At 37.9% G+C, this 13,662-nt stretch overlaps 1 protein-coding gene across 1 annotated transcript; it reads right to left on the bottom strand.

Moving 5' to 3' along the window:
• Positions 1-237: 237 nt before the first annotated feature.
• LOC149197938 (dirigent protein-like) lies at positions 238-1,051 on the bottom strand. The gene has a single exon (XM_089404013.1). The coding sequence runs from the start codon at positions 1,009-1,011 to the stop codon at positions 370-372; it is 642 nt and encodes a 213-aa protein (XP_089260139.1). The 5' UTR covers positions 1,012-1,051; the 3' UTR covers positions 238-369.
• Positions 1,052-13,662: the final 12,611 nt, after the last annotated feature.

Genomic DNA, 13,662 nt, shown 5'->3' on the forward strand with positions numbered 1-13,662 from the left:
TAAGTTTTGAAAAAAACATAAATTTTAAAAAAAATTGTAAATTTTCTGAGTGAATTCTATAAAACATATATTATCAAAATTTTCATGATTTGAAATCTTTTTATATAATTTTTTTTTTTTTTGTTTCGTATCGAATCCAAATTTTAATAATAACTATGTCTTACACACCGCCATATATCATAACCCTTATTTGGTGATAACTTATTCCAGATAAGCACATTGGTTATTAGAATATAATCCACTCCAAGGCACTTAGTATTAAACTGGCTAATCACAGGAAATACAACTCGGGGGGAGGGCGGCGATGGAACTTTCATAGGATATCAATTATTCAGAGGTACTACATATTTTGTGCGAAAAGCGCTGCAATCAAGCTAGCACAGACTTCCATTTTCTATTTTGATACGTGATATCATCAGTAGTATAGCACTCATAGAGAGTGGTATTCACGCGGAGACGGAAATAAACATCTCCCTCGTACGCATCGGTAGAGATGGTGGCGATTCCTCTTGCCATCACGAAATCCCCGGTGCCTCCCACTACCGATATATCTCTGTATTTAGTAAGGATCGGATCGGCTCCAGCGAATATGATGGTGCCTCTGTGCTCTGTAGAGTTGAGCACAAAGGCGAATCCCAGCCAAGCGCTGAAGGTGGTCTTCATGTCATAAGCGTAGAATCCCTGAGCTCTGCCCACTGGAGGGGAGTGCAGATTATTGTCGAGCGTGATGGGATCGTCGAAGACCACCAGATCTCCAAAGTGGTTATTGCCAGTAAGAGTGGTGAGGTTGGCACCCTGGGGAGCGGCAACAATCGCAGCTGTAGCGTTCTTGGCGTTTTTGCCATTGTAAAGGATATCGTGGAAATAAAGAACCTTATTCCAGCAAGGCTTTAGATGTTTACCCTTCTTCCAGATAAACCCATCAGTCGATTGCAACAACAGAGTGGAAACCACAAGCCATACAATGCACAAGTGCGCAGCTCTGCTGCGAGGCTTCACTGACATTGTCATTATATGCGTAATGCCAATGTAAATGACAGAGAGACAGTATATGGGGATCTGGGAATGAATATTAATTAGCAGTGTTGAGTGCCATGCTTTTATAGCCGTTTTTTCTGATCTACATGCTTACTTACCTCAAATTATTTTCCAAACGTGAAGGTTCCTTCGGTACCCATGTCCACAAGATGATTGAGTGAAAAAGCAAAAATATAAGAACCGTGGGGAGCACGGATGACAAAGACCAGACCTAAAATGCACGCAGTGTCATGGAGATTTTCGAAAAACTTAATCTTAAAGGTGGATCATGGGATTTAGAAGTGGAGGGTACTATCTATAAGATCTATCCTAATGGCTGGTGGGGTGGTCAATTTCAATGGAGCGAAAACCTACATAAATTTCGAGGTGATCAAACTCACAGAGGAAAATAACCTAAATTCAATTGATGATGATTTGTAGAATTGAAACTTTGATATAACTTTACATCTACGCTTAAGGACAACATTAATCAAACTCCCAAATTGTAAGGTAAGTTTACACAATGCTGGTTCCTTCGATATAAATTGGTGACCAATGGATATCGTCTCAATGATGTGCCTCGGTGAGATTAGGAATTAGATGAATTGGCATTAAAGTTAGGGACTCTCTTAACTTCGATGGTATTGGGGATACAATGGAGTTTTAAAAAAAGGAGAAGGCACACCACAAGATAACACACCACAAAAGTTATTTTGTAAAGGTTGTTATCTTGTGGTTTCCTTTCATGCTACATGGGAAAGGGATTGTTGGGACATTCATAGAGAAAATGTACGAGATGGCACATTTTTCTACTTAGGAAGAAAGTAAAGAAATTAAATGGCATGAATGTTAAGAAGACCAAAAGTTTTAATGCTAAGTGGGACCAAAAAATATTTTTATATTGTTGGGACACTTATAAAGATGTGATGAGATGGGATGGGATCTTTCTGGTTAGAGAGAAACTAAATGGCATGAAGACCAAAAGTTTCATGTCAAGTGAATCCATTTAATCATGTAGAAGAAATAAAAATAAGATTATGGAAAGAAGATCAAAGCCATTAACACATTTTATAGTGTGTTTTTTCAAATATGTTTAATATGCTTATTAATTTTGAACTTTATTATTATTATTATTATTATTATTTTAGTTTTAAATTCTTTTGTTCAATCCTTTTATTAATACATTTTTCCAATTAATTTTTTATTTTATTTTATTTTACAAGATACTCGTTTTTATACCATTTAATATCTATAGATCGCTTGGTATTTAGTATCCACTTTTAATAGTCACAATATATTGATTTTGTTTCTCACAATTTTGAACCTCCCTTTGTGAATGAACTTAATAAAATATTAGTCAACAAGTGCAAATAGGAAGAGGAAACACACACTTCTAATACACAATAACAACTTTCCTATAATGTTATGTCCTTTGAGCTTCCTAAACTATTATTGGTTTTTGAGCAACATTAACAGTTACAAATTCCATTGAAGCTCTACAAGTGCTCATGGTATACTTTTTAATTTGTTATATTGATGACATCTCATATTGTGTGCCAAGGATAGCAATACAAAAACCTTCCTTAATTTTCCTTGAGGAGGGGAGTATAAAAATCTCTTTTTTGTTCAAGTTTTCATTATGTTACAGATATCATAAAATGGGCTAATACACATTTTTATATACAATACCAAAAAATAAAAAAGGACAAAAAGACATATATGTTTGCAACATATCTTTGATGACCAGTCAAACCCAATGGTAAGAAATTATTGCTGCTATTGGCCTGCTCCAATCTTTATGGTTTTGGATATGCTTATGTCCAAATCTATTCTAGTCTTCAATAGGGCAATTGTGATGGAGTTTCTATGTCTATAAATATGATCAAAAGTTATTTGATTAAACCGACTGTTGAATTTTTTATAGATAGGAAGATTTTGGATTCTTATTGCTCCTATCATCCAATCTATAATAGTTTGTGAGTCCCCCTAGATATGGATGGAGGTTATCCCCTTTAAAATCACTAGTTGAAGAAATAATTGCAAAGCAAAAAATTCAACATAGATATTTGTTGACGTCCCAATGTTTTTAGCATAGGAGAAAGACACGATATTTGAGAAGTGAATAATTCTACCAGCCCCTCCCAAATAAGAGGAGCCTTGTGCTACCCCATCAAAAGAGGCCTAAGGGGAGTCCATTGTATTTTAGTTGCTTGGTTTGAGAAAAGAAGGTGGGGAGGTTCCTTTGTGATTGAGTTGTTTACATTAACTAAACTGTGTATGGCTATCTTAGTTGATGATATGCCTTTATCTTCAAATATGGTTTGGTTTCTTTCTAGCCATATACCCCATGCCATTATAAAAGGGAGAGATATGTGATGTGGTTTGGTGGGCTAATAGCCATTGTGATAAACACCCATCAATATTTGAACTATCCTAGACATGTGAATTTCCTTTAATGTGATGGAATTTCTCCAAATAGCTTGAGTGAAAGGGTAGGTTATAAACAAGTGATTTACTAAGTAGGATTGCATTGAATACAAAAGTCATCTATCAAGGACTTGGAAGGATTTTTTTTGAAGATTATCTCAAGTTGAGATTTATTTTAGAGAATAAGACACAAATGATGTGCCCAAGTGAGATTAGGAATTATATGGATTGGAATTAAGCTTAGAGACTCTCTTAACTATGATGGTATTGGGGATATGGTTGAGTTTGAACAAAAAACAGAAGACACTACCACAAGTTATCTTGTGGTTGCCTTTAATTCTACATGGGAAGGGAATGTTTTTGTATTGTTGGGACGCTCATAGAGTAGAAGTGACGAGATGGGTGAGGCATAGTCCAACATCTCTCCACTTAGGGAGAAACTAAAGAAACTAAATGAATGTCAAGAATGCCAAAAGTTTTAATGCTACATCTAAAGGGAATGTTTCTATAGTGTTGGGACACTCATAGAGAAGATGTGATGAGATGGGATGAGGCATAGTCCAACATCTCTCCACTTAGGGAGAAACTAAAGAAACTAAATGGCATGAATGTCATGAAGACCAAAATTTTCATTTCAAGTGAATCCATTTAATCACGTGGAAGAAATAAAAAAAGAGTATGGAAAGAAGATCAACACCATTAACACTTTTTATAGTTTTTGTTTTCAAATATGTTTAATACGCTTATTAATTTTGAACTTCATTATTATTTTATTTTAATTTTAAATTCTTTTGTTAAATCCTTTTACTAATACATTTTTCCAATTTATTTTATTAGATGCTCATTTCTATACCACTTAATATCTATAGATTCCTTGGTGTCTAGTATCCACCCTTAATATTCACAATATATTGATTTTGTTTCTCACAATTTTAAATCTCCTTTTATGAATGAACTTAATAAAATATTAGTAAACAAGGTGAAGGCCCATGTCAACAAGTGCAAACAGGAGAAGAAGAAAAGGAAAAACGCACTTTTAATACACAATAATAAATTTCCTATAATGTTATGCCCTTTGAGCTTCCCAAATTATCATTGGTTTTTGAGCAACATTAATGGTTACAAATTTCATTGAAGCTCTGCAAGTGCTCATTGTATACTTTTTAATTTGGTATAGTGATGACATCTCATATTGTGTGCCAAGGTTAGAAACAAAAATAACTTCCTTAATGATCCTTGAGAAGGGGAGTATAAAAAGTCTCTTTTTTTTGTTCAAGTTTTCATTATGTTATACATATCATAAAATGGAATCATATACATTTTTATATACAATAGAAAAAAATCAAAACGGACAAAAAACATATATGTTTGCGACATATCTATGATATATCTCTGATGACCAGTCAAACCCAATGGTCAAGAAATTATTGTTGCTATTGGCCTACTCCAATCTTTATGGTTTTGAATATGCTTATGTCCAAATATAGTCTAATCTTCAATACAACATTTGCAATGGAGTTCCTATGTCTATAAATATGATCAAACATTATATGATTAAACTTACATATATACTGTTGATTTTTTTCATGGATAGGAATAAGGATGTAATTTTGGATTCTTACGGCTCATATCATCCAATTTATGATAGTTTGTGAGTCCCCTTATATGTGGATGGAGTTTGTCCCCTTTGAGATCACTAGTTGAAGAAGTAATTTAAAAGAAAAATAATTCAACATAGTTATTTGTTGATGTCTCAATGTTTGTGGCATAGGAGAAATACATGATATTTGAGAAGTGAATAATTCCACTGGCCCTTCCCAAACAAGGGAAGCCTTGTGCTACCCCATCAAAAGAGGCATAAGGAGAGTCCATTGTATTTTAGTTGCTTAGTCCGAGAAAATCTGGTGGGGAAATTCCTTTATGATTGAGTTGTTTGCATTAACCCGACTATGTATGGCTATCTTATTTGATGATATTCCTTTATCTTCAAATATGGCTTGGTTTATTTTTAGCCATATACCCCATGCCATTATTAAAGGGAGGGATATGTGATGTGGTTTGGTGAGATAATAGCCATTGTGATAAAAACTCGTCGATATTTGAATTGTCCAAGACATACAAATTTCCTTTATTTTGATGGAATTTCTCCAAATAGCTTGAGTGAAAGGGTATTGTATAAACAAGTGATTTACTAAGTAGGATTGCATTAAACACAAAAGGCATATACCAGGGCCTTGGAAGGATTGTTTTTGAAGATTGTCTCAAGTTGATGAATTATTTTAGAGAAGCAACCACATGAAAACTTTTTCCTTGGGAGGAAATTCAAGTTTCCAAAGTTTTTTGCTTCACTAGGGTGGCTCATTATTTCCAGCTTGTGATGGAATAATTAATTACCTGAATTTTGGTATGTATTCACCATGAGGGATGGGGGCCTAGATGATCTATGAATTGATGTGGATATTCCATTGGAAAATTCATCATAATATATTTGGTAAAATTATACTTAAAAATATGAAATCTGTACTATCAAGGTAATTTTCCTTAGAGTACTTATGGATTTATTAAGTTATTGTTTTGTGCATGCAATATGTAAAATGAAAAAATAGAGAACAAGAAAAAACACAATCACTCAAAACCATAAAAAAACAAGATATGCCTTGTGATCCAGGTGGATATTAGTGGCCACTCGCCCATTCCACCTAGACCCCCCAGTCAATTTCACATGTTTCCTTGTTCATTTAATCATTTACTATTTCTAGTAGATTTTCGGGTCTTGAACTTTCGAAGCAGTTTTGACACCCTAAACGACGTTTTTTTTTGGGGTTCGCGGAAGGCCCATTTCCATAGGAAAGGGCTTCGGGAGGAACCTGTAGTAATTAAAAAGAACTTTCCAACAAGGTATCATATGTGCCAAACAGAGATAATATGACCAAGTTAGGACCCCGGGAAGTTGGCTTCCCAACTAACCCCAACGGGGCCCACAGACTATTGGTGTTACATCTCCTGGGGTTAGAGTTTTCTCATGTTTTCCAATAATAAATAGGACCTTGAGCTTCATTGTAACACAGTTCAGAGGCATGTAGCTGCCACATCTCTTCTCAGAGATAAGCTACCATCACCCGAGCTATCTTATTTCCATTCTGTTTGTAAGCATAATTCAATATTTTTCTATTAATGGAATGAAGTGTTTTTCTGCTGCATCTCTGTGTTTATGATTATATATGTAAGTTGTTGTGTTCCTGTTTAAGTTCAGATCAGTGGTATCAGAGCGATCTGCTCTTTCTCTATTTTTCTTTGCATGTCCCCAATGAGGTCAAGGTATAAGGAGTTAGGGCTTGATTTGGTTGAACCATTGCAAGATCAGCCTCATAAAACCCAACAACCTCCTATGTCAGAAGAAAAGAAAGATGAGGGGGTAGGAGATCCTTTCAAAATGTTGCTCGAGGAAGCCCTCGAGTGACAGAGGGACATGATGATGGATAAATTTAACCAGATTCTTCGATGACTACCCATAGGCGATGCATCTTCATCTAACAGCTGCTCTGGAGGCGCCACTCCTTTTAAGGTACAAGTTAAATTCAATATTCCCATATTCAAAGGACTGATAGATACAAATGCTGTAGATAAATGGTTAAATCTACTAGAAGGATATTTTTTAGTTCATGACTTTTCCAATTGGGAAAAGATTACTTTTGTACTTCTTAAAGCTTCCCCACATGTCAAGGATTGGTGGGAAACCTACTGTGAACAAAAGAACGAGAGTGAAACCTCACTGTTTTCAGCTGCACCCACTTAGAATTATTTCTGAGATGCCATCAAAGAACAATATTACGCTGTCGGGAGCTATGAAGACAAATACATGAATTGGACCACGCTACGACAAGGAAGGGACCAAGATATGCCAAAGTTCACAAATAATTTCCATATGCTTCGCATGAAGATGGGTATCAAGGATATTGAGAAACATTTGGTCATGAAGTACTATGACTGTCTACACAAGTACATACAGGATGAGATAGAGTTCTTGGACATTCCTTGCTCAGCACAACATATTGGGACGATATCAAGATTGAACAAAAGTTTAAATAGAAGAAGTGGGACTTTTGATCTACGAATCCAAAGCAAGGAAAAGGTGCCCCCAAACCAGAGAACAAAGTACCAAGCCAAGGCAGTGCTACCCATGATAGCTTGCTGAAGCCGCAAGAAAATAACGACACCCTGAAGACGAACAAGGACACGGGAAAATGGTGTGAGGTCTATAAGAGCTCCACTCACAATACAAGTGAGTGTTGGGCCAAGCAGTCACTAGTGGCCGAGCTGAAGACTTCCAAATCAGATGCAGGTTCTGAATCTGAATCAGAGCACAATAAGGGAACTAAAAAAGGGAAGTAGATCATTGATGTAGAGCCTAGTGTGTAGGTTTTAACCCCGTACAGAAATTACCTACATATGAATTCTAAAACACAGAAAAATAAACAATGCGAGAGCATAACACATAAAACAAATATACATAGAGATTTTCCCACTGGATCCCAAAACCGGGACTACCAGCTTGATTTTTCATTATGTTCCTTTCAATGTTACAATACATATTTATACATGCTGAAGCATCCAATACCATGGACCGAAAACCATCGCGTCTAATACCATGGACCGAAAACCATCGCGTCCAATACCATGGACCAAAAACCATTGCGTCCAAAAAAAATGTGCAAAAATCATGCACAAAACCATAGGTGGGTCTGCCCAACCTAACATAGGGTCCAAAACCAAATTTTTCCGGGGTGGTGCCCCGGACCCCATAAAGTGGGGTTACAGGTGCCCTTCAAACCCCCTGTTAACTATGTGGAAAGAATATAACACAACCCAACATTCTCCCACTTGTTGTTTTCTTTCCACAAGGGGCCACAAGAGAGCTTAGTCATTTTCCCAGCCCTGAAATGCCCATTGTCTCTCTACACCAATAGAGCTTCTCAGAGCTCACAGATTTTGTCAATGCATCTGCAATATTCTTCAAAGTGTCCACCTTTACCAGCAACACCTTTTTGTCTTCTATCATATCCCTCACAAAGTGATACTAAACATCAATGTGCTTTGTCTTTGAATGATATGCAGGGTTCTTTGCCAAGAAAATTGCACTTTGGTTGTCACAGTCTATCCTTACAGCTTCCTATACTAACCCCATACTTGAACACAATCTTTGCAACCAAACTGCTTCCTTTCTTGCATGAGTGGCTGCCATGTATTCTGCCTCTATAGTTGATAGTGCCACTACAGATTGTTTCTTACTCATCCAACTGATTGCACCTCCAAATAGGTTAAACACATACCCACTTGTAGATCTTCTCTGATCCAGATCTCCATCCCAGTTTGCATCAACAAAGCCACGAATATCCAACACTCTGTCCAATCCTGGTCTTCCTTGGTAGCACAAACCATAATCACTAGTGCCACGCAAATACCTGAAAACCCGCTTCACTATTGTCCAATGCTCCTTTCCTAGTTTTGACATAAACCTGCTCAATACTCCCACTGCATGTGCAATGTCTGGTCTAGTACAGACCATTGCATACATCAGGCTACCGACTGTACTTGCATATGGAACATGGGACATATCCTCTTCCTTTTCTTATGTCTTGGGACACTGTTCAATAGATAACTTTACACCTACAGGAATAGGAACCTTCACCGATTTACTATCCTACGTATTAAACCTCTGTAATATTGTCTTGACATACTTCCTCTGGTTTAACCAGAGCTTCCTGTTTTCTCGATCTCTTTTAATTTCTATGCCCAAAATATAGTTTGCAGCACCAAGATCTTTCATGTCGAATTTGGAGGACAATTGGGTCTTAAAATCCTAGATAATTTTTTTGTCATTTCCAACCAGCAACATATCATCCACATACAAGACCAGATAAATAACACGGTCACTAATTAATTTAAAATACACACAATAATCTGCTTTGCTTCTGGTGAAGCCAAGTCCCCGTATAAATGTATCAAATTTCTGATATCACATCCTTGATGACTGTTTTAACCCATACAAAGACTTTTTTAACTTGCATACTAGTTCTTTCTTACCCTTCACCGCAAAGCCTTCAGGTTGTTTCATGTAGATCTCCTCTTCCATATCCTCGTGAAGAAATGCTATCTTCACATCCATCTATTCTACCTCAAAATCAAAAGCATCAGCAATAGATAAAAGTAATCTAATAGAAGTTACCTTGGCAACAGGAGAAAAAATATCACCAAAATCAATTCCCGACACCTGGGAATAACCTTTTGCTACCAACTGAGCTTTGTATTTCTCCACTTTTCCTTCTGCATTTCTCTTCTTTTTGAACACCCATTTGCTACCAATGGGTTTCCTTCCAGCCGAAAACTCCACCAGATCCCAAGCCTCATTTTTGTGCAAAGATGCCATTTCATCAACCATGGCCTCTTTCCAGAGTTTTCCTTCCTCTCAATCTACTGCTTCCTTCATAGTTCTAGGATCATCATCAGTAATAGATAAAGCAAAATTTGAATAGAAAGCAGATAGACTATACCTTTTACGCTGCCTTCTTTCTCGGACTGATCTTCTCACAACCAGAGTTTGTGGCTCTTCATCTTCTGATTCCTCCTCTATTGTAGAGTCTGATTGTTCCTCCTTTAGCTCAAACTCTATTTTATCAAGTTCTTTTCATTGGAATTCATGTTTAATAACATCTTTCACCTCTCTGAACACCACATCTCGGTTGTACACAACCTTCCATGTGACTGGGTTCCAAAGCTTATAACCCTTTAAACCATCCTTATACCCAATAAAGATGCACTTTGAAAATTTACTATCCAACTTGGTTCGTTTCTCCTTTGGAACATGTACATATGCATCACATCCAAATACCCTCAGATGTGAAAGAGAGGGTTTCTTACCAATCCATACCTCTTGTGGAGTCTTATCCTCCAACGCTGATGAAGGTGACCTGTTGACCAGGTAACATGTAGTATCCACCACCTCTGCCCAGAATTCCTGTCCTAACCCGACACCACTGAGCATGCTTCTTGCCCTTTCCATCAATGTCTTATTCATTCTTTCTGCAACTCCATTTTGTTGAGGTGTATATGGAGTAGTCTTTTTCCATGCTATACCACACCTCTTACAGAATTCTTCAAATTCGTTATTGCATAACTCTCCACCGCTATCTGTCCTCAGCACCTTTATCTTCTTCTCTATCTGGTTTTCCACCAGAGCCTTAAATTCTTTAAACCTATCAAATACTTCACATTTCTTCTTAAGGAAATATATCCATGTATTCCTTGAGAATTCATCTATAAATTATACATAGTACATAGACTTACCCAGTGATGGAACTTTCACATGTCCAAACACATCACTGTGCACAAGTTCTAATATCTGTTTCGCCCTCTTACTACCAGAGGGGAAACTCACCCGATTCTGCTTCCCATATACACAATTTTCACAGAAATCAAAATCCAAAGAGCTATTACTCATACCTTCTACCATACCTTTACCATGAAGTATATGAAGGCCCTTTTCTCCAATATGTCCAAGCCTTTGATTCCACAGCATGGTCTTCTCTCCAGAGACCACTAGAGTTTTTTCTCCACTTTCAGGAACCACAGAACTATTGCACCCATCAATAACAGTGCTACCTTGTAGCTTGTACAGAGTTCCAATCCGAACTCCCCGCATCAATACCAGTGCTCCCCAAACCATCTTACAGGTATCCTTCTCGAACACTGTTTTTACACCTGCTTCATCCAGCTTGCTAACAGAAATCAGATTTCTGGCTAATGCAGGAATATGTAGAACACCTATAAGAATTCTAACCCTTCAACCTTGCAACTTCAAATTTACATTTCCGCGACCAACAATTCTAGCCTTCCTGTCATCCCCTAAGAAGACATCACCACCATCATATTTCTCATACTCGCAGAACCACTCTCTATGGAGAGTGAAGTGAAAGGATGCACCTGAGTCAATCAACTATGCCTCATGATCTACATGTGTACTTGAAGAAGCCAAGTACACATCCCCACCTTCATCTGAGGTAGTTTTCGCTTCTGTAGAAGGAGCCTCATTAGATCCCTTTCCTTTGTCAGGAGCTTTAGATTTACAGTCTCTTTTGTAGTGCCCTTCCTTTCCACATTTCTAGCACACCACCTTTACAGGTTTTCCTAGAGATTTAGATCTCCCTTTAGATTTAGATCTCCCACTCGATGACTTATTTTTATTTCTGTTTTGGGTCCGCCCTCATATAGACAAGGCATCATCATTTTGGATCTCCATATTTTTCCATCTCATCTCCTCCATCAGCAAGGATGAGACTATTTCATCAAAATGCAGGGCAGTTGCATTGCTACCTATTGAAATAACCAGACTATCCCACAAATCTGGTAGAGAACACAACAAACTGATGCACTTATCTTCATCTGAAATTTTAATATCAACAGAAGCTAACTGACTTACCATAGTATTAAATGCATTCAGATGCTTTGTCACCGAGTCTCCATCATTCATCCCCAAGTTATACAGCTTTTTCCACAGGAACAGTTTATTCACTAGAGAATTAGATTGGTACAAAGTCCCTAACTTGTCCCACAGAGCCTTCGCCGTAGCTTCCCCTAATACATTCAGCAATACTGAATCTGAGACACACAATCATATTGTTCTCTTTGCCTTCCGATCCAACTTCTTCCATTCGTCATTAGACACTCCCGTTGGTTTAGTACCCGGATCTACCACGATCCACTGGTCTTTATCCACCAACAGATACTCCATATTGAGTTTCCACAACTCAAAACTCTGGCCATTAAATTTCTCTATCTCTATCTTTCCACTGCTCACCATCTTCTTTCACCACCAGAATCGAAGACGCAGATCTCCCATTGAACAGGGTCTACCACAGGTCCGAGCAAAATCCCTCAGCAACAAAGGTGTCCCCTTGAAGCCAAAACAGCTCTGATACCAAATGTAGGTTTTAACCTCGTATAGAAATTACCTGCATACGAATTATAAAACACAAAAAAATAAACAATGCGAGAGCATAACACATAAAACACATATACACAGAGATTTTCCCACTGGATCCCAAAACCGGGACTACCAAGTTGATTTTTCATTATGTTCCTTTCAATGTTACAATACATATTTATACATGCCGAAGCATCCAATACCATGGACCAAAAACCATCGCGTCTAATACCATCGACCGAAAACCATCGCGTCCAATACCATGGACCGAAAACCATCGTGTCCAAAAACATGTGCGAAAATAATGCACAAAACCATAGGTGGGTCCACCCAACCTAACATAGGGTCCAAAACCAAAATTTTTTGGGGCGTTGCCCCGAACCCCATAAAGTGGGGTTACTAGTGCCCTTCAAACCCCCTGTTAACTATGTGGAAAGAATATAACACAACCCAACACAGTGCCACCATGGCCACCACCAAGATCCAGAAGATTGAGCTTGAAGATCCAGAGGAGGGGGAACACCGCCTCCACTCACAAATGTGGGTGAAGGATTCTCTGTTGTAGTTCATTGTTGACAACGAGAGCCAAAGGAACCTCATTTCAGCAGAGGTTGTGAATTTTCTGGGCCTAAAGACTATAGCACATCCACAACCATACACCATTGGGTGGCTTCACCAAGGATGAGATCTTCATGTCAGCTAGCAGTTCCGACTTCCCTACAACATCAATCCCTTCACGGATGATGTACCATGTGATGTTGCTCCTCTTGAAGTTTTTGATGTATTGTTAGGAAAACCATACTTTTGGAAGCGATATGTTGTATATGAGTCTAGAACTTGTACATAATACCAGAGGTAGCCCCACCTACCACCATCTCTTTGATCACTGCAAAGAAATGTCGTAAGATCATTTCCAAGACCAAGAAATTTGTTTTCCTTATGATTCTCCCATAGGGAAAGAAGAAGGTTGTGGCCATGGCTTCCAAGCAGAGCTCATCTGCACAACAACAACATATGGACAAGGTTGTGGAGGAGTACAGGGATATTTTTGCCTCACCCACAGGGGTACCTCTGCACTGTCAGATCAAGCACTCCATTGATCTGGCGCCGAGCGCACCACTGCCAAATGGACTGATCTATTAACGCTTTGTTCTATAGAACGATGAAATCAAGAGGCAGATTCAGGAACTGTTGCATAAAGGTCACATTAGGCCAATCTCATCAACTTGTAGGAGCCC

This window comes from Pinus tabuliformis, chromosome 2_2 (genome assembly GCF_031772625.1).
Source record: "Pinus tabuliformis cultivar Carrire ecotype Pingquan chromosome 2_2, CPIR1, whole genome shotgun sequence".
Lineage (NCBI taxonomy): Eukaryota > Viridiplantae > Streptophyta > Pinopsida > Pinales > Pinaceae > Pinus > Pinus tabuliformis.